Source organism: Chiloscyllium punctatum, chromosome 9 (genome assembly GCF_047496795.1).
Source record: "Chiloscyllium punctatum isolate Juve2018m chromosome 9, sChiPun1.3, whole genome shotgun sequence".
In the NCBI taxonomy this organism is placed as follows: Eukaryota; Metazoa; Chordata; class Chondrichthyes; order Orectolobiformes; family Hemiscylliidae; genus Chiloscyllium; species Chiloscyllium punctatum.
In genome coordinates, this window is record NC_092747.1 from 110,177,679 (window position 1) to 110,200,555 (window position 22,877).

Genomic DNA, 22,877 nt, shown 5'->3' on the forward strand with positions numbered 1-22,877 from the left:
AATTCCATGTGCTTTAACCTTTTGAATCAGTCTCCCGTTTGGGACCTTATCAGAGGGATCTTACTAAAATCTATATAAAAACTGTACTTCCCTCAAGCACACACTTGATCACATTTTTGAAAAGTTTGAGCAAATTTGTTAGATGCGACTTTCCTCTGAAAAAACCATGCTGACTATCCCTAATTAATCTATACCTTTCCAAGTGGATATTAATTCTCTCCTTCAGAATTTTCTCCAATGATTTCACTACCACTGACATGACAGTCGCCAATTTGTAATTTCCTGCCACCTATTTTGAAAAAATGGGACCATGTTAGTCATCCTCCAGTCCTCTGGTACTTCCCCTATGGCCGGAGAGGAATAAAAAATTTGTGTCAAATGCCCTGCAATTTCCTGCCTTGCTTTCTGCAGCAGCCTGGAATGCAGTGCACCTGTGCCAAAATTCCTAAACTCCACATCTATGTTCTCCTTTTCCAGAGTGAAGACCGAGCAGAAGTATTCCATTTAACACCCAATATTCTGCAGCTTCATTTTATACGTTGTCCCTTTGGTCTCTAATGGGCCGAATGCTTCCCCTGGTTAGCCTCTACCCTTTGAATGTATAAAATATCTTAGGATTCTGCCTAATCCTGTTTGCAAGTTCTTTTCCTGTCCCCTTTTTGCTCTTCCAATTACTTTCTAGATTCCCTCGTCCACTTCCTATATTCCTCTCGGGCTGCAGTTGAATTGCTTCCTTTAGACTTGCTAAAAGCCTTTCTTTTTCTCATCCAGTTCTGAATTGTCCTGGACATTCTAGTTTTCTGAACTTATTGCTGCTACATTTCCCCCTCAAGGGTGCAAGTCAAGCCTATATTGTTCTCTGCTCCTTTATGAATGCCCCCTATTGTTCTGCTGTGGTCTTACCCGCAAGGAACTTTTCCCAATCAACTTTGCCCAGATCCTGCTTTATTTTAATAAAATCTGCCTTACTTACCCAATCCAAGCTGTCTTTGGCGTGCCATCCTTTTCCTTGTCTATAACAAATTAGAACTGTTCCAAGTTGTAGTCACTCACTACAATTTTCCTCTACTGCCATATCAAACACATGTCTAGCTTCTTTCTGCAGAACTGGATCTAACACTAATTAAGGGCGGCACAGTGGCTCAGTGGTTAGCACTGCTGCCTCACAGCGCCAGGGACCCAGGTTCAACTCCCGCCTCAGGCAACTGTTTATGTGGAGTTTGCACATTTTCTCCTTGTCTGTGTGGATTCCCTCCGGGTGCTCCAGTTTACTCCCACAGTCCAAAGATCTGCAGGTTAGGTGAATTGGCCGTGCTACATTGTCCATAGTGTGAGGTATAGGGGAATGGGTCTGGGTGGGTTGCTCTTCGGAGGGTCGGTGTGGACTTGTTGGACTGAAGGGCTTGTTTCCACACTGTAGGGAATCTAATCTAAGCTAATTTTTTTTTGCTTGCTGTGTCAAAAGGTGCGCACTTGCATCTTCTTAGTGGGCGGCATGGTGGCACAGTGGTTAGCACTGCTGCCTCACAGCGCCAGAGACCTGGGTTCAATTCCTGCCTCAGGTGACTGACTGTGTGGAGTTTGCACATTCTCCCTGTGTCTGCGTGGGTTTCCTCCCACAGTCCAAAAATTTGCAGGTCAGGTGAATTGGCCATGCTAAATTGCCCATAGTGTTAGGTAAGGGGTAAATGTAGGGGTATGGGTGGGTTGCGCTTTGACGGGTCGGTGTGGACTTGTTGGGCTGAAGGGCCTGTTTCCACACTGTAAGTAATCTAATCTAATCTAACACTGTGCCATCCCTTGTTGGGCCTTCTCTCTTCATTTTAAGTAGTATGCTTCTTTTGTATTCTTCCTGCCAAGGTGGGCAAATTAAATTTCCCATATCACTCGCCATCTCACTTAATCTTATGTCACCTTGTAGATTCATTGTATCCCATTCACAACTTAACTTTCAAACACACCTTTTTTAAATTTGCCAATTACACAATCAGACATTGGACCCTTCATTAAACTCATTAATCTAGATTGTAAATGTTTGAGGCCCACTCCTGATTCCGATCTTTTATCCATGCTGATATGTTACTTATTGCATCATAAACTCTTATTTTTGTGATGACCTTTTGACATGACATCTTGTCAACTGCCTCCTGGAAACCGAGGTGCACCACATTGACGTGTTTTTCTCCACGTTGCTTGTTAGTTCCTCAAAGAATATTGTGAAATTAGTCAGACATGATTTTTATTTTAGAATATATTATTGACTCTGCCTGATTGCATTGATATTTTCCAATTACTTGCCACAACCTAATTAATGATAGATGCCTGTACTTCAAGATGTTGTGTAAACCCCACCTACTTTTCTCTTCAATTGCTCTGTGTTTTCTCACTTGCTATAAATTTGATCAGTGTTTTTTGGCTCCTTTTAATGTAGAAGCACAACAAAGAAGTGTTTAGAGATAAGGAACTACAATGATCCCTTCCTTTGTCTTTATTGTACAGCTCCCTGGCGTGTGATGATTCAGTTGGATGCAGCAAAGCAGTTTCCAATATTGTTTCTCATTGCTGTATTTCCTGGCTCTTTTAATCACCCTGTGCTCTATTTTCTCAGTGCTGTTGTGAACTTTTTATTTTAACCTTTTTATTTGGTCCTTAGTCCTTAATGCATTTCCTAGTTTTCATTCCTGTGATCGTGCATTTTACCAGCATGCATTTATCTTTTAACGTAGGAAAGTATTCCAAAGCACTTCTAACAGTGTAATGAGATAAAATGCCATTGAACTGAAGAAGAAAATAATGGTAATGAAAACTTAATTAATCACATAATTAACTTTTCTGGGTACCAATGTTTGACCATAATGAACTGTATAGAGATATATCATATTTGATAAAGTATCCTCACATATGAAGTTGCTTGCTTCCAGAAGTTTTCTTTTTATTCTGCACTGTTTTGTGTGATGAGAATAATCAAGGATTAGTACCAAGATTATGATGCATGAAACTTGCGTTGCAACTGGACCTTGGGAGTGTCCTAGGTGTTTACATTTTTCCTGTAGCCACCCCAAAATGTACTCCAGAAAGGGCAGGATAATTGTTAAAAGTTAAGGGAAATGAGTGAGGAGGGGATATATTGTAGCCCCACTGATTATGTGCACTTTCATGTGAACTATGTTATGATTAGATTACTTAGTGTGGAAACAGGCCCTTCGGCCCAAAAAGTCCACACTGACCCGCCGAAGCGCAACCCACCCAGACCCATTCCCCTACATTTACCCCTGCTCCTAACACTACGGGCAATTTAGCATGGCCAATTCACCTAACCTGCACACTTTTGGACTGTGGGAGGAAACCGGAGCACCCGGAGGAAACCCATGCAGACACTGGGAGAATATGCAAACTCCACACAGTCAGTCGCCTGAGGCGGAAATTGAACCCGGGTCTCTGGCGCTGTGAGGCAGCAGTGCTGACAACTGTGCCACCGTGCCGCCCACAGTTGAGTTGAAGCAGAGAAAATGCTTTATATATAATATTGCTTGGAGGAGTAGGTTTAGATTAGATTCCCTATGTTGAAGGATTGTGGGGGGAAAAGACATCCACATTTTGTGGACAAAGTTAGTGTGGTTTCAAGAGGGGAAAGGAGGAGTGGAAATCAACAAAGTCGAGAAAAGGTTTGAGGGATACTAATAGAGCTAAAGACCAATAAGATCTAGTCAGATGCATCCTAAGGTATTAAGAGAAGTGGTGAATGCATTGGCAGAAATGGGTCCAAATTAAACATGCCAATCTAGTCCCATTTGCCAGCATTTGGCCCATGTCTTTGAGGAATCATTAGATTCTGGAAAAGTTGGAAAACTGCCAATTTAAAAAGTTTTATTTAGGAAGGGAAGGAGACAAAAAATAGGTAACTATCGACTACTCAACTTAAAGTCTGCCCTTGGGAAAATGTTCACATTTACTCTAAAGGATGTAATAGTAGAGCATTTTGAAGTACATAATATAATAAAGCAGTCACCACGGCCCCAGGAAGGGGAGATTATGTCTAATGCATTTATTAGAATTCTTTTGAGGAAGTGACAAGCAGGATAGATAAAGCAACAGCAGTGGATGTAATATATTTGGATTTTTTAGAAGGCATTTGACAAGGTACCACCTGTTATGCTACTTAATAAGATAAGAGCCCATGGTGTTAGAAGTAATGGAAGACAGAGTTGGGATAAGGGGAGAATTTTCAGGAGCAATTAATGACTTGGATAAGGAAAGTGAGTATATTGTAGCTAGGTTTGTGGATGACACAAAAACAGGTAAGAGGGCAAATGATGAGGATGATTAATGATTTAGAGTCATAGAATCATAGAGTTGTACAGCATGGAAACAGACCCTTCGGTCCAATCTGTCCATGCCGACCAGATATCCCAACTCAATCTAGTCCCTCCTGCCAGCACCCGGCCCATATCCCTCCAAATCCTTCCTATTCATATACCCATCCAAATGCCTTTTAAATGTTGCAATTGTACCAGCCTCCACCACTTCCTCTGGCAGCTCATTCCATATATGTGCCACCCTCTGTGTGAAAACGTTGCCCCTTAGGTCTCTTTGATATCTTTCCCCTCTCACTCTAAACCTATGCCCTCTAGTTCTGGGCTCCCTGACCGCAGGGAAAAGACTTTGTCTACTTATCGTATCCATGCCCCTCATAATTTTGTAAATCTCTATAAGTTCACCCCTCAACTCTGATTCTCCAGGGAAAACAGCCCCAGCCTGTTTAGCCTCTCCCTATAGCTCAAATCCTCAAACCCTGCCAACATCCTTGTAAATCTTTTCTGAACCTTTTCAAGTTTCGCAACACCTTTCCGATAGGAAGGAGACCAAAATTGCATGCAATATTCCAACAGTCTAACCAATGTCCTGTACAGCTACAGCATGATCTCCCTACTCCTGTATTCAACTATCCTTCACTATCCTGTCTACCTGCGACTCCACTTTGAAGGAGCTATGAATCTCTACTCCAAGATCTCTTTGTTCAGCAACACTCCCTAGGACCTTACCATTAAGTGTATGAGTCCTGCTCAGATTTGCTTTCCCAAAATGCAGCACCTCGCATTTATCTGAATTAAACTCCATCTGCCACTTCTCAGCCCATTGGCCCATCTGGTCCAGATCCTGTTGTAATCTGAGGTAACCTTCTTCACTGTCCACTACCCCTCCAATTTTGGTGTCACCTGCAAACTTACTAACTATACCTGTTATGCTCGCATCCAAATCATTTATGTAAATGACAAAAAGTAGTGGACCCAGCACCATTCCTTGTGGCACTCTACTGGTCACAAGCCTCCAGTCTGGAAAAACAACCCTCCACCACCACTCTCTGTCTTCTACCTTTGAGCCAGTTCTGTATCCAAATGGCTAGTTCTCCCTGTATTTCATGAGATCTAACCTTGCTAATCAGTCTCCCATGGGGAACCTTGTTGAACGCCTTACTGAAGTCCATATAGATCACATCTACCGCTCTGCCCTCATCAATTCTCTTTGTTACTTCTTCAAAAATCTCAATCAAGTTTGTGAGACATGATTTCCCATGCACAAAGCCATGTTGACTATCCCTAATCAGTCCTTACCTTTTCAAATACATGTACGTCCTGTCCCTCAGGATTCCCTCCAACAACTTGCCCACCACTGACGTCAGGCTCAATGGTCTATAGATCCCTGGCTTGTCCTTATCACCCTTCTTAAACAGTGGAACCACTTTAGCCAACCTCCAATCTTGCGGCACCTCACCTGTGACTATCAATGATACAAATCTCTCAGCAAGAGGTCCAGCAATCACTTCTCCAGCTTCCCACAGAGTTCTCGGGTACACCTGATCAGGTCCTAGAGATTTATCCACCTTATGCATTTCAAGACATCCAGCACTTCCTCCTCTGTAGTATGGACATTTTGGAATTCAATGTGGGGAGTGAGACAGCACAATGGGGAAATTCACAGACAACACAAAAATTGGCCATGTTTGGATTGTGTAGAGGATAGATGTAAACTCAAAAATGGCAGAGATGGGTTCGTGGAGTAGGTAGGAAAGTGGCAATGGAATTCAACTCTGATAAGTGTGAGGTAATACATTTAGGGAGATCAAAAGGCAAATAAACAGGAACATACTGAGAGGCGTAGATGAAGTGCACAGGTCCCTAAAGGTTGCATTACAGGAGGGGTGTAGTTGCTCTGGAGAGAGTGCAGAGGACATTGACTAGAATGTTACCAGGACTGGACAATTGTAGCAATGAGGAGACGTTGGAGAGGCTGGGATTGTTTTCCTTGGAATGGAGAAGTCTGACGGGTGGCATAGAATTAGAATTAGAGTTTATTGTCACTATACTCAAATATAGGAATATAGGAGTCAAAATGTGTGGCACTGGAAAATCACAGCAGGTCAGACAGCATCCAAGGAGCAGGAGAGTTGATGTTTTGGGCATGAGCTCTTCAATACGAATACAGGAGTACAGTGAACAGTGTACAAATCGCCTTTCTCCAGTGCCATTTTATTTATGGAATAAAATTGTAATGGGTACAGATAAAAGTACACAGCAGGAACCTGTTTCTCTTGGCAGAGAGTTTAAAAACTAGGGTTCACAAATTCAAGTTTGGTGGCAGATGGATTAGAGGGGATGTGAAGAAAAACGTCTTTTTACGCAGGGAGTGGTAGATATCTGGAATTCGCTGCCTGAGTTGTGGGGTGGAGGCAGAGATCCTATACTTAAAAAGTACTTGGATTTGCACCTTAAGTGCAGTCAGCTACAGGCTGATAGACAGTGTCTTGAAGATGCTATTAAAAGGGCATCTGCAAACTTTTGGGTTGGCATGGACAAGATAGGCTGAACGGACCACTTCTGCGAATGGCTTAGATTAGATTCCTTATGGTATGGAAACAGGCCATTCGGCCCAACAAGTCCGCGCCGACCCTCCAAAGAGTAATCCACTCAGACCCATTTCCCTACCCTATATTTACCACTGACTAATGCGCCTAACACTATGGGCGATTTAGCATGGCCAATTCACCTGATCTGCACATCTTTGGATTGTGAGAGGAGACCGGAGCACCCGGAGGAAACCCACGCGCACACAGGGAGAATGTGCAAACTCCACACAGACAGTCACCCGAGGTGGGAATCAAACCCGGGTCCCTGGCGCTGAAAGGTAGCAGTGCTAACCACTGAGCCATTGTGCCACCCTGTGTGCTATATTATTTCTATGGTTCTATGATGCACAGAATCTACAGAGGACTATTGACAGTAAGTAAGTGAGTAAAAATTCAGCAGATTGAATATTATGTGGGGAAAATGTGAAGTTATGCATTTTTGCAGGAAGAATAGAGGATTGAATATTATTTAAATAAAGAACAACTGCAGAATCGTATTGTACGGAGGAATTTGGGAGCTCTTCTCAAACAAGCTACTATACAGGTTCACCAGGTATTAGGGAAGAGCAATGGAATGTTGGCCTTTATTTCAAAGGGGGAGTATAAAAATTGGAGCAAAAACAGAAGTTGCTGGAAAAGCTCAGCAGGTCTGGCAGCAACTGTGGAGAGAATTCCAAGTTAATATTTCAGGTCTGGTGACATTTTCCTCAGAATGTTACCTCTAATTTCTCTTCTGAGATGATGCCAGACCTGCTGAGCCTTTTCCAGCAAATTCTATTTTTGTTTCTGATTTACAGCATCCACACTTCTTTTGGTTTGTATTTGGTATAAAAATAGGAGATCATGTTAAATTTATACAAGGCACTAGTCAGATAACAGCTGGAATTCAGTGAGCCATTTTGGACCCCTTATCTAAGGAAAGATATATTGGAGGCAGTCCAGAGAAGATGCAGTCGGCTAATCCTGGGTATGGAGGGAATGTCTATGAGGAGAAGATGGGTAAGTTGGGCCTGTACTCGATGAAATATAGAAGAATGAAAGACAACCTTTTTAAGATATACAAGATTCTTTGAGGACTTAACAGGTTAGATGCAGAAGGGTTGTGTCCTCTTGTGGGAGAGTCTAAGACCAGAGCGCATCATCTCAGAATAAGAGGTTGCAGATTTACGACAGAGCTGAAGAGGAATTTCTTCTCTGAGCGTTGTGAATCTGTGGAATTCTTTATGTAGAGGGCTGTAGAGGCTGGGTCACTAAATATATTCAAAGCTGTGATAGAAGGTTTTTAATCCGTAAGGGAACCAAGGATTATGGGAAAAAACAAAAGCGAGTTCAGGATTATCAGGTCATCCATGATCTCTCTGAATGTTGGAGCAGACTTAATTTGCTGAATAGCCTGTTTCTGCTGATATATCCTATTGGTTTAAATTAGATCCCTTAAAGTTAACTGTGATTCTTGAAGGCTTTGGTTTTAAACAAACTTCTTAGCAATCATGTAATTTTGCTGTAGACCTCCTTAGGGCTTTTTTGAACTGTGACTGGCTTGGAGAACTTCTTGTTTTACCTGGTTCAGGTGGGGGGAAGCCTGCTAAGAATAAGCTGTGTTGGAGGAAAACTTGCTATTATGAGTTCTGATTTCTGCCATTTCTGAAAAGGAAGCCCAAAATATCAGTTCAGGAAACAGATTGAAAGCACATCTTGAAATTGTATTTCCTATTTGAGCTGTTTCTGCAAACTCAGAGATAACTGTGCATGATTAGTCACTTGACCATATGTGCTTGCATGTGTTTATTAAAGATATTTATTGGGAAATTTTAAATTCATAATTGTGTTTATTAAGAAACCTGATAACTTTTGTTCATAATATGATGTGGATAAGGTATTATTTTTGGTCATCTTGTTAACTGGAAAAAGTATTTTTATTTTGTGCTGCATTCCCAGGAGTGACACTACAGCAACATTGCACTCATCCAGGCTTGGTCACAACAGCAGGCCGTTGGGCTATTGAAGATAATTAAAGAATTGTTTATTAAATTACAGTTCCACTTTAAGAAGGAAGAAGTGTGTAAGCGCATCTGTACAAAAAGCTACAATCCAGAAAACAAGGATGACAAATCAAAGTTGGTATTTCTGAAGAGTGGCATGCAATTAAACTATCAACATCATTGGTGAGTAGCTAACAAGAAGCAGTCTACCATGACTTTTGATTTAAATTTTAAGCCTCATTTATTTTGGTTACTGACAGTTCTAGTGTTATTCATAGCAGTTCATATTCAGTCATATTGATCCACTAAAATTATTGGTAGCTTTCATGTAATTAACCAGATTTTAAAAATAAAAACAAACATAATTGCTTTTATATGCTACTTTGCATATCATTCCCTTATTTCTTGCTGATGCACATGCAAAGGTGATTGTCAGTACAAATTTCCTTTTAAGCAGATAGATGGTAAAACTACAATCTCCATGTTCAAATGGATGTGTCTGAAGCAGTTAATGTAGGGCTATGTATTCTTCAAAAAAAACCTAGCGGAGAAAACATAGAAATCCTTAAACACATCCTTTGTGATGACACATTATTTGTAGGGACATCGAATATGGTCAAATGGTCATACAGCATGGAAACAGACCCTTGGGTCCAACTTGGCCATGCTGACCAAGTTTCCCAAACTAAACTAGACCCACTTGCCTGCATTTAGCCCATATCTCTTTCAACCTTTCCTATTCATGTACCTGTCCAAATGTCTTTTAAAACATTTAAATCAAATAGGAAAGGTTTGGAGGAGACTAGTTTAGTTGGGATTATGTTTGGCATGCACTGGTTGGACCAAAGTGTTTGTTTCCATGCAGTATGATCTATAAATGTTATTACTGTACCTGCATTTACCACTTCCTCTGCCAGTTCATTCCACATGCAAGCCACCATCTGTGTGAAACAGTTGCCCCATACTTTTAAATCTTGCTCCTCTCACTTTAAAATCCCTCTAGTTTTGAACTCCCCTACCCTAAGGAAAAGACCTTTACTGTTTACTTTAGTATGCCACTCATGATTTCATAAATCTCTGGATGGTTGCCCCTCAACCTCCTGCATGCCAGTGAAAAAGGTTCCAGCATATTCAGCCTCTCCTTATAACTCTAGGTCTCCAGTCCCAGGAACATCCTTGTAAATCTCTTCTGAACCTGCTCCAATTTAATAATATCCTTCCAACGGCAGGGGATCCAGGACTGTACACAATACTCCATAAGTGGCCGCACCAACTTCCTGTACAAACTCAACGTGGCATTGCGACTCCTGTACACAATGGTTTTAGCAAGCCAATGGAAATAGTTTATATACCTTATTTTTTCCTATTCATACCTTGAAGATTTCAATCAGATCACCTTCTAAATTCCAGAGGAAATTGGCCTAATTTGTGTTTCTCCTCCTAGCTGAAGTCCAGGTATCAATCTTATAAATCTGTATTGTACTCCCTGAAGTGTGGTGCTCAAATCTACTCCCTGTACTCCAAATTGGGTCTAACCAGTGTTTGTATAACTTTTACTTCAATCCTCTAGATATAAAGTCCAACATTCCTTTAACTTTGTTGATTGTTTTCTACATTAGTTCATTGTATTTTAAAGATGTATACACCCGAACCCCAAGTCTCTTTGGAGATCCACTGTATTTAACTTTATACCGTCGAAAAAGTACCCTGATCGATCCAAAATGGACTAATTGGTATAACCTACTTTTCATGCTCACCTTTTCCAGGGAAATTGTAGGAGTAATATTGTACTATTACTCGAGCCTCACTTTATTTCATGGACATTTTTGGAAAAAGTGGTCAGCATGTCAAGAGTCAGTGTATGCTGGAGAGGCTATTCACAAACTGGCAGTTTTGACAGATATAGTGTGATTTTCTTTTTACTGTTCAGCTGGTCAAGGCTTAAGTTGAGTGCATGAGGAAGCACAGTCAAATATAATGCCCACCAGGTTTGCGTTTCAGCCACCAGAGTTTTCATAAAATGCTGATTCACTGTTCTGAGTTGATTCTCTGGAATGTCACTTGTTTTCATGTAAATGCAGAAGACTGGCAAACTTAGTTAATGCACTGGCATGAATAAAGAGGCCCTGAAGAGAATATTTGAGAGATAAAAGTGAAGATTCTATTTTCTACAGTCGCTTGGTAATATGATGGTATGGTAGAACTCGAATATTGCTGAATAAAGGCTCAGGGTGTCAAAGCTTTTCATCTTGCACTCATCAGGCCAATTCACAGGAATACCAGCATAGGGGAAAAGCCACATTTTTGACATTCTACTCTTTAGAATCTAGCCCTAAGTTGAGTTAAATCCTGTTCCACATCACACTTACACTCGTTAATCTTTGATTCCTGATTCAGCCATGATTTTAAAATTCTCACTCTTGTTTTCAAATTGCACTTTTGCTTTGTTCATGCTTACTTTCTCACCACCACCAATTCCACCTTCTGAGATGTCTGCATGCCTCTAATTCTGGCAGCTTCAGTGTCCATGATTTTTATTGTTTCATGGTAGGTGACTGCCTTCAAATACCAAGACCCTGGAATTCTCTCCTTCAAATGTGCCTGTCATTGCCTCTCTTTTCTTTCTTGTTGCTTCTTAAAATCTACCTATTTGAACAACGTTTTTGTTATCTTATGTGACTTTGTGTCAAATGTTTTCAAGTTGTTCATATAAATCATCTTGGGACTATGGTAATGTTAAAGATATTGCACAAAATACAGTTATTTACAATGATTGCTTTTCAGTGTGCATTCACCCCCATTGTTCTTATAGGATTGTTGATAATATGCCTGTCACATGGTGCTATGATGTGGAAGATGGCCAGAAGTTCTGTAATCCAGGATTTCCCATTGGTTGCTACGTAACAAAAGAAGGTCATCCAAAAGATGCATGTGTTATTAGTGTAAGTTTATGCATGTCTTGGTTTCATATTTAGGTACGGGTTCTAATGCTACTTTGGTGATAACTATTAAGAGCACGTAATTTGCTCAAGCCTGGATTGAAACAAAATGTAATTTGATAATCAACATGAGATTGAAACCGATTAACGTCTTTATTGATGCTTCTGAGACACTCTTCTCCAGAAAAACAAGCTGAGTGAAATATAAAATTTATTTCATAAATAATTTAGCTTCCCAAATCTGGTATGTTAACATCAATTGTTTTCTTGCACTGACTGGCCAACACCAGAAATATTCCCTTTTTAAAAACCAACTTTGTCCCGGTTTTTCATTTCTTAAGGACATTGGGTTAACTAGAATGTTGTTGTTACAGCATCCATGCCCCATATTGATCCATCTGCTACCTCGTTCAATTGCAAGCCTTCATATATATTGCCAGATTGTTAGAATGTGGATGGGAGCAATTCTGATTCCAATCATTTTATTCTCTGCCATCTGGTTTCTGGTTAATTGTCAGGAGTGTTGGCTAATGTTCTTTTCACCAGGGGTAGATCTTTGCAAATTTTGACAACCCAAAATCTAACAGTTTTGTTCAGTATGACATAGTGGAGTACAAGGGATGTTCTTCAATGCCAATCTAAGCTGCAGGTTGTGGGTTCTCAAAGCAATCACCTTTTTTTCAATTTGAATTGTTTCTAATAGTGTTTTCTCTTTTGTCTACCTGTTGGTTTTGCGATTCAGATGTAATGGGGGGGAAAACACTGTATGGGGAAAGTGGATTTCATTGAGGATTCAGGTGCCTCGTTACAACATCTCTTTGTTAATGTAGATTAAACCAGACAGTGCACTTTAAAGCAAGCCTTTGTGTTGAGACATGGACTTACACTTAATATTGCAAATAAATGCTGATTTCTTTTTTCTTAATGCATACGCATTTCTTGATCAGAGGTACATAATTTTGTATAATTTCTATTGTTTAATAAATTGTCTTTGTAATTCCTTGCTTAATGATGAATTATAAAGTCTTGCATGTTTTAAAGTTTGATAGAATTATTTCATTCAAATTAATAGAACTAAACTACTCCAATTTATTAAATAATTTTAAAGCAAACCCTTGACTTAATAGAAACAAATAAATAGCTTCCACAGAAATTAAGAACCTTAGTTTTGATTGTAATTATTTGTATGAATTACTTTTTGATTTCTATTGTTTAGACTTCCTTCAATGAGAAAGACACTTACTATATTTTCAATCATGTGGATATCACAATATATTTCCATAGCGAAGGTGGGACTGAAGCAAGACTTGTAGCTGCCAAATTAGAACCAAAAAGGTATGTAAATAGTTAAATGGAATAAGTGTGTCATCTAAAGGAATAAAAAGTGGCAACTGATAATTACACAATTTCTTATCAAGGGATCCCAAATATATTAAAAATTATATGCCTGAGTTCACTTCCTGTGAACTTTTATCATTATAAATTCCTGTGGAAATATTTGTAATGGAAATTGACAATGTAAAACTCGTCGCTCTATAATTAGACTCTAATCAGTGGAGTTGCTCGCAAAAGGACACATTCTGTGGTGATTTGAGTTCATAGCCACCATTTAAACATGGGAACTTGATGTTGTTCAATGTGTTTGAGTAGCAAATTAAACAGTGAGATGCTAATTTTGCAAAGCCATGACAGAGCAGCACATGTTCCAAATTAGTGCATTTTCCTCCCCTGAAATCACTGTTTGTTTTGCATTTAAGTACGGTTGAGCACTGTTAAAAGCTTTGATATTTTAACAGTAAATTCTGATCTAGTTAATTCACGTTGGCCATTTCATAATAACTGAATTCACTAATTTTTTTTTACAGAAATATAAATGCTTGAACAAAACATTAAGATTTCAACTTGGGGTTTTAACTATTTCTGCATGTCCTGGTCCATTGTCCCCTTTTGCTGACCCCACTTTCATCTGAATGGTACTCTTTTTTTTTCCCCCCCCCTCCTCAAACCTGACAGGTTTTCTTCTTTACTTTAACACATACTTAGTTTGCAAGAAGGTCTTTTTAATTCAAATGCACCCTCATTTGCCACTTCCAATTTTTCAGAAGGTGCTGCACAATTTTCCATGTAACATCCATAAGAGAATACTGCTGCATGTTCTTTTAAGCAATAGATAAGGAGGCATCTAATGTGCTTGATATATGCTCTTGTTTTTAACATACATTTATTAAGTTTTAAAATTTAAGTTTTTCACCCTATATATAGTTGTTTGACTCTGCACCTTAATAGACAATAGGTGCAGGAGTAGGCCATTCTGCCCTTCGAGCCTGTACCACCATTCAATATGATCATGGCTGATCATCCTTAATCAGTATCCTGTTCCTGCCTTATCTGCATAACCCTTGATTCCACTATCCTTGAGAACTCTATCCAACTCTTTCTTAAATGAATCCAGAGACTGGGCCTCCACTGCCCTCTGGGGCAGAGCATTCCATACAGCCACCACTCTCTGGGTGAAGAAGTTTCTCCTCATCTCTAAATGGTCTACCCCGTATTTTTAAGCTGTGTCCTCTGGTTCAGCACTCACCCATCAGTGGAAACATGTTTCCTGCCTCCAGAGTGTCCAATCCTTTAATAATCTTATGTCTCAATCAGATCCCCTGTCAGTCTTCTAAATGCAAGGGTATACAAGCCCAGTCGCTCAAGTCTTTCAGCGTAAGGTAGTCCCGCCATTCCAGGAATTGACCTCGTGAACCTACGCTGCACTCCCTCAATAGCCAGAATGTCTTTCCTCAAATTTGGTGACCAGAACTACACACAATACTCCAGGTGTGGTCTCACCAGTGCCCTGTACAGCTGCAGAAGAACCTCTTTGCTTCTACACTCAATCCCTCTTGTTATGAAGGCCAGCATGCTATTAGCCTTCTTCACTACCTGCTGTACCTGCATGCTTACTTTCATTGACTGGTGTACAAGAACACCCTGATCTCTTTGAACTGCCCCTTTACCTAAATTGATTCCATTTAGGTAGTAATCTGCCTTCCTGTTCTTGACACCAAAGTGGATAACCATACGTTTATCCACATTGAACTGCATCTGCCATGCATCTGACCACTCACCTAACCTATCCAGGTCACCCTGTAATCTCCTAACATCCTCCTCACATTTCACCCTGCCACCCAGCTTAGTATCATCAGCAAATTTGCTAATGTTATTACTAATACCATCTTCTATATCATTAATATATATTGTAAAAAGCTGCGGTCGCACCACTGATCCCTGCGGTGCCCCACTGGTCACTGCCTGCCATTCTGAAATGGAGCCGTTTATCACTACTCTTTGTTTCCTGTCAGACAACCAACTTTCAATCCAAGTTAGTACTTTGCCCCCAGTACCATGTGCCCTAACTTTGCTCACTAACCTCCTATGTGGGACTTTACCAAAAGCTTTCTGAAAGTCCAGGTACACTACATCTACTGGATCTCTCTCGTCCATCTTCAGAGTTACATCCTCAAAAAATTCCAGAAGATTAGTCAAGCATGATTTCCCCTTCATAAATCTTCGTTTGCTACTCTTATTTCTTGTCACACAAAATCTTGGCATCAAAACAATTCTCAGTGAAAACTCTTTAGCTACATAGGGGTTTGTGCTCTGCAAACTAATTGTATCCATTGCCGTGCTGACAAGTGTATGGTAAATTCTACTTACATTATAACATTCCAACATTATTTTTTGTAATTTGGTGAGTAATCACACAATAGTTTTGCCTTACATTTACTTTAATTTTTTTTACTTCTCCATGGACCTCTAAGGCCTGTGTGCAAAAGTGACCTAAAAACTAGAAATCGATGCTGGGAATAGTTTTGGTACATCAGTCAGCATGCGTGGACCCGCTGAGCAGCCATAAAGCCTAAAGGGAGCTTGGTTTTGGTTTCAGTGAATGTGTTTGGAACAGAGTGGGCTTTTATTTTAATATGACAGTGTATGTTTGTGACATGGTGAAATGTCAGTTTCAAACTGTTGAATAAACTGTTGACAGTCAATTGAAACTTTAAAATTTGAGTTTAGTAGATTTTTGTTTGGTAGGGCTATTAAGTGTTACAGAACCAAGAGAGGTAGATGGAGTTAATATAAGATCAGTCATGATCTGGCTGGTGGAAAGGATAGACTGGGAAGGATGATTGACCTACTGTTGTTCCTATGTTTTTTCTTTGCCACCTTAGACCAGATTCAGACTGAGATGAAATAGGTGTTCTAACTTATTCTACAGCCCACTCACCAGCAAAATAGTAATTAAGGATTTCAGAACAGATTTCTAGACATTAAGGGTTTCAATAAGTAGGGGGAGGGAATAGAGATATGAACATTTTGAATGGAGGAGCAGGTTCAATGGGCAAAATGGCCTACTCCTATTTTCTTAGATTTGATTTTAAATTTGCCATTCATTGATCTGTGAACAAAATCAGATGGTTATTATATGTGTATTTGCAATCCACACATTGACAATCATTTTCACTCAAGTATATAATAGTTCTTTGTCACTGAATATTAAAGTGATTATTTCATGCTTTTTCAAGAAATATTTAGCCTTGATAGGAGAAAATTACAGTCTATCCTTAATTATAGATCCTTGATTTATATCTCAACAGCTTCAAGCATACACATGTTGATAAGCCCGACTGCTCAGGACCACCTTTGGGTATCCCTAATGTATTTCGAGAGAAATTTAGTATTGCCTATACCTACTCTGTTAAATATGCTGTGAGTAATGTCTTTTACACATGTATTGTAAATCAAGGTGATGGGCCAAGATCCACTATATGGGATGCCTTTGAGATTTAAAAACAAAACAGTGTAAATATAATGATGCTTCACTTGAATTTTATAATTCTATGGCTTGTAGGAGAATGAAGATCCAGGGGAGTTAGAGTTCCATTGTTAAAACTTCAATAAATCTATAAGTTATGATAGAAATGTTTAAGTTCTGAGCAAGCAATTGTATAGACATTTTTCTGGTTTGATGAACAAAACAGCAGTTCAGAAAAATCATCGAACGGTAAGGTTAGCACAAGAAAAAGAGTGCAAGAGAAATTTCCTCACTACACATGGTGGATGAGCAAAGTGGTGGGGGGAGGGAGCAGGTTTGATAGCAGGCTGTTAATGTGCAAATAGAGACTGGTTCAATAAAGAGGGAGACATTGACAATCCAGCTGAAATGGAACAAGTTCAATGAAATTGGGTACACATAATCCTTTTGCAGAAGAATATGTCAGAAGACTTAAAAAGTAGTAAAAATATTCAAACCTTCTAAGAGGTCTTGAAGAGATCTAGAAGTGATTTTAAAAATAGCATATACATTGGTAGGTTTGTGGAGCAAAATTATTTGGAGATATTTTTTTAAAAATAAATCTTTGTTTTTCAAGATTGAAGTTCCCTATTGCTACCTCCTTGGTTGTGCACAAACCCAGAAATGAAGTGTTGCAATAGAGTTGATAACTTTCCTGCAATAGAGCTCAGCTTGCAAAATTGGAATGTGTTTGTAACAGATGATAATACAAAGTATTTTGTATGATGGGTTAGATATTGTTTGGCTTGTAATGAGCTAGGGAGAAAAAGATGCCAAAAAGTTTAGGAAATGCATTCTTAATGGCCAGTCCAAAAGGTTGCAGTTCCAGATTGTAGTACTTTGATGAAAATGTTCCCATGTGTATTATGTATCTGACTGAAATTACTGTCTAAATGTGATGATGACTTTAGGGAAGTCCAAAATTGGTTCTCTTCATTGCTTTCTTACTCTATCTGACCCATTTTGGTATGAAGGTACTGGATTATGAACCTAAGTCCCAAGATTATCACTACACATGTGAAGATTAGATAACAAAACCCATTGGCTATTGTTAATTTTGAAACTATTTCTGGGGTTTGTTTTACATTTTTCTTTCAAAATGTTCTGGGATAATGTATGAAATAGAAAATATGTAAATGTTATTCATTAGGGGTTGCATTGTTTTTGTTCTCTACCATTAATTTCAGCTACATTGGAGGCTAGGTCATTGGTCTTCTATCCCATACCTCATTTCCATCCTCAGGACAGGGCGTGAGCCACTGCTGATTTTGCTTTAATATGGTACCAGCTGAGAATTTTTTCTTGAATATTGAATTTAAATAAACAACAGAACCAAGGAAAGGAATATAACATTGCAGTTTTCAAATTGGTTGGTGATGTATATGATTCAAGGTGTACGATTTATACACATAATATAGATATAATTTCATGGAGTTATTTTTAAACTAATGGTACATTAATTTGGTCTGTTTGTGTGAAGGGATTTCATACTTGACTAGGCCAGTCTTTTCAGAACCATGATTTTGAATCAGTATGGATGTCAGAGTAGATGAGTGAAGGTGTCATAAAATGTTTGTTTATATAGTGTATTATGCCAGGATCAAAATATTCAGCCATTAGCTTAGCAAAAACTAGAATGAGCAAACCTTTTAAAAAATGAAATGTAAATGCTTTTGAATTCTGTTTGAAGATGATCTGACTGGGGTCAGATGCAAGAGTAGTTTCTTACTGGGGGAAAACTATTCACAGCAGTGAAATAATAAGCGAAATACTGCAGTTCATGAAAATATCCAGACCAGTAGAAGTATTTGGTTAGAAATCATATTTCAGGTTTGAAGTAACAAAAGCGTGGTTCAGAAGAACGATCTAATCACAAGATTAGCAGAGAAAAAAGAGGCAAAGAATTGTTCGAGAGATCCTCACACTGGTTGCTCACAGCTTAAAAAAAATAGTTGAACATCTCAGTTGTGTTTCGTCAGAGAAAAAGACTTCGCAATTCACAGGACTGGAACCAAAAAGAAGCTGTTAAATCAACCCACAGATTTCATGGGGAAGGAAAATTTCTCTGATTAATTGTGAAGTGACGGTTTTGGAGAGTAGTGGGATTTTGCTTTGTTGGGTGTTTTACGTCTTTTGGTTTTGTTTTATTTTTCCTTTTACATAATAAATTCCTGTTTTATTATTAAATTGGAGCCACATTAAATTGGAAAATGAGCAAAATATGATCCATCAAGTATACCATAGGAATGTAAACTGAGGATATAACATTTGTTTCCCTCTAATTCTCCTTTCTCCTTTAGGAGGTGTTCCTTTCCCACTGTTCAAAAAATGCTGTAGAGAGCACAGAGCTGACATGTTAGCATGGCTTTAAACAAAATTTACTAAGGAATTGTGAAATTTTGTCATTGCAAATGTTTTGGAAAAATAATTGGTTTCCTTATCAATTTACTGTTTTCCACACATATCAGTAGAGGTCCTGACAGCACATAACACTTTTTCTATTTACAGACATCAAATATTAAATGGGCATCAAGGTGGGATTACATTTTGGAATCTATGCCTCACACCAACATTCAGTGGTTTAGGTAAGGAATCATATTAACCCTTTTTGTACTTCTTTGAAGTGTGGACAGACAGCTAACCACAATTAATCACAACAAAACATTAGCGCAGTTGAAAGCTGTATAATGAAAACAAACTACCAGTAATATCTGAAGGAATATAGGGTCATTGTACTTGACATGAGCTTTGCATGCTGAGTGTGCTTTTGATTATGTTCGTTCAGTATCATGATTAATTTTTGAGTATGACTTGAGTGATGCCACACTTTCAGCCACATATTTCATTAAAAAAATTAAATAAGACCATAAATATCTATGGTGTGTGTAGTGTAGAATCATTTGGTACAAGCACAGGTGAGGACAATTAGGCAGTTGTCTTCTGTGTTTCAATGGGTTCTGCATTTTGTAGCTCTTGGATCTGATCTTTTTCAAACATGGTCTAGGGATTTTGAGGATTTTTTTATCTTAAATAATTTTTAGGAGGGTAATTCTATGAGGTGTTAGAAATGTTTGTTTCATATTTTTGCGATATTCACAATTTCTTTTTATGAGGGTATTGGTACCCTTTCACATTCTCATTGCCCATGAGATCTTTCAGTTTTTCCATATTAGTTAACCAGCTTGTCAAATGGGTTGAATGTGTGGATGCCAAAAACTATATTTATCCTGAAGTGGCTACCAGAGTGGAGGGCTAGCTAAAGTTTCCAGTTTACATCCTATGACATTGCCAAACATTTTCAATAAAAATCCGGGTTGTTTTTGAAAGTAAATGTACATAAACATGCACTTGAAATTAAACTTCAAATTTGTAGTGCAGAATCATCTAGTATCCATCTGCTGTGGCTCAACTACATTGATTAAAACATATCAAAAGTTATGACTTTTCATGTATCATTAGTTTGTTCCATTTTAATAACTGAAACCAGCACAGTGCCCAAAGTCCAGTGAGACTGTTGATTGCTTCAGTTCTGAACCTTTCCGATAGTCTCATGGATCATAAGTTTTATGCAGTTGAGTGCTCCAAGCTCTGCCATAAAGCATACAGTTCTGTTTACATATCTTTGGCAGTGCTTTGTTTTCCCAGCAATTCAACATGCTAATTTTGTGCAGCATTGTAAATTGGATGTTATTCATTAATTCCAAGGTTTATTTGCTGATATAACAATAATTCTAATTTTTGACAATTTTCTTTTCCCTTTCTCTGCTCCTTCCTTTAAATGCAACATTCCTTAATTGAACATATTCTACATGTACAAATTGTGTCATGAATGATATTCCAAAAAAACCCTAAATAATCAAGGAGAAGTAGTAGAGGGGAGCAAATATATATCATAACTGCCATGAGAGTAAAAGTACTCAAAACAGAAATTGCTGGTGAAACTCAGCAGGTCTGGCAGCATCTGTGGGAAGAAAGCAGAGTTAACGTTGAGTCCAAAAAAGTACTAGGAAACTAAGGCTAAAGACTCTCAAATTCTCTTGACCTGATGGTTTCAAACTCGGATACTCATAGAAGTAGTAGACAGTGGATGAAATTGTATCCATCTTCCAAGAATTTTTAGTTTCTGAAAAAGTCCCAGAGAATCAAAAAACTATCAACGCAATGTCCTGATTCAAAAAGGAGGGTGACAAAAAAGACCGGTAACTTCAACTTAACATCTGTCATTAGGGAATACATTATAAACAATGTAATAGCAGAACATTTAGAAATACATGATATTATAAACCAGATTAATATGACCTTCATGAAGTTGAAATCTTGCCTGACAAATTTATAAGAATTCTTTAAGAGGATAACAAGCAGAATAGACAAAAGGGAGCCAGCACACACAAGGCTACTTAGTAACATAGAGCCCCTGGTGTAGGGGTTAGTATATTAGCTTGGATAGAGAATTACCTAACTAATGGAGATAGAGTGTGATAAGAGGGGCGTTTTCAGATGGCAACCTGTAACTGCTTCAGTGCCAGGCCACAATTATTTATAACATATATCAAGGACTTCAGTGAGGGCAGTGAATGTATTATTGCCAAGTTTGCTGACTGCACTAGAATAGTTGCAATGGGGTTGACACAAAAAAGTCTGCAGAGTGAGTGAAATAGCAAAAACAGTGCAGATGCAATATAATGTAAGATATGAGGTTATGCACTTTGGCAAGAAGGTCAGAGGAGCTGATTATTAATTAATGAAGAAAGGCTGCAAAAGAATTTTGCAGAGAGGGTTTAAAGGGTCCTCGTGTAAAAATCAAAGAAAGGTGAGTGCATAAGTTAAGATAATATGGAAGGTAAATCAAATGTTGGCCTTTATTTCAAGGAGAATAGAGTATAAAAGTAGGGGGATTTTGCTAAAACTACACAAAGCAAAAATCAGACCAGAGCTGGAATACTGCGAATAGCTTTGGACTCCTCATCTAAGGAAAGATGTATCATCTTTGGAGGTATTCCAAAAATTTCAGAAAAGATTTGTCAGAAAGTGGCTGGGAATGGAGGGTTTGAATTATAAGGAGAGGCTGGATAGGTTGGGACTTTTTTCACTGGAGCGTAGGATGTTAGGAGGTGACCGTATAGAGATTTATAAATCATGAGGGGTATAGATAAGGTGAATGGCAGGTGTCTTTTCCCTAGGGTGAAGAATTTCAAGATTAGTGAGCATATTTTTAGGGTGAGAGGAGAAAGATTTAAAAAGACATGAGGGGCAATCATTTTACACAGAATGGTTTGTGTGAGGAATAAACTTCCAGAGGAAGTGGTGGATGCAGGTAAAGATACAACTTTTAAAAGACATTTGGGTAAGTTCATGAATAAAAAGTGTTTGGAGGGATATGGGCCAAGTGCATACAGGTGTGATTAGGTTAGTTTGGGATTATGGTCAGCATGGACTGGTTGGATCAAGAAGTCTGTTTCCGTGCTGTATGGCTCTTCGTTTCTCTAGGTTGATCCCGTGTATGGAAGGCCTGTGCTCATTAGAGTTTAGAAGGATGAGAGATAAATCTATTTGAAATATACAAAGTTCTTAGGGAGTTTGATTAGAAATTGTTGAGAGGTTGTTTCCCCTTGTGGGAGAACCTAGAACAAGAGTCATAAAATCAGAGTTTGCCCATTTAGGATAGAGATGAGGATTGTGAATCTATAGAATTCTTTTATCACAAAGAGTTATTGAGGCTGTGTTGTGAAATGAGGATCCAACACTAAGGTAGAGAGGCTTTAAATCAGCAAGGGATTGAGGATTAAGGGGACAAGGCAGCAAGGTGGAGTCTAGGATTATATCAGCAGTGATCTCATTGTATGATGGTGGGCCAAATGGCTTATTTCTCATGTATTATGTCTCATGGTCTCATGGCATTTTTCATTAGTGAGCTGAGATTGGAAATTTGAATGGATAATTAACTGTAAATTTCCTTGTGGTAGGGCTTTATTTAATGAGCCGGAACACCATAACTCGTCACGGATGCCCTCCTGGAATTTATTCCCTTGCTCTTTAGCTGAAAATTCTTTTACTGTATAGTTTGCTGAGAATGTGAAGTGATAAAGGGGTATTTGGAACCTCGGCGAATCATGGGAACATGATTCCCTAACCAATGAGATTTAAGGATTGAGAAAGAATTAGAGTAAGGTATGTTGGGTGAATTGGAGTCAAGTCAGATACATAGAGAG

The 22,877-nt window shown here is 38.7% G+C and overlaps 1 protein-coding gene across 1 annotated transcript in view; it reads left to right on the top strand.

The window, feature by feature from the left end:
- The window catches only part of tm9sf2 (transmembrane 9 superfamily member 2), a 59,441-nt gene that overhangs the window by 16,117 nt on the left and 20,447 nt on the right, over window positions 1–22,877 (top strand). The window contains exons 4-8 of the mRNA XM_072578040.1: window positions 8,942–9,069; window positions 11,699–11,828; window positions 13,042–13,160; window positions 16,472–16,583; window positions 19,177–19,253. Of these exons, the coding sequence (XP_072434141.1) occupies window positions 8,942–9,069; window positions 11,699–11,828; window positions 13,042–13,160; window positions 16,472–16,583; window positions 19,177–19,253 (566 nt within the window). The remainder of the gene's footprint in view (window positions 1–8,941; window positions 9,070–11,698; window positions 11,829–13,041; window positions 13,161–16,471; window positions 16,584–19,176; window positions 19,254–22,877) is intronic.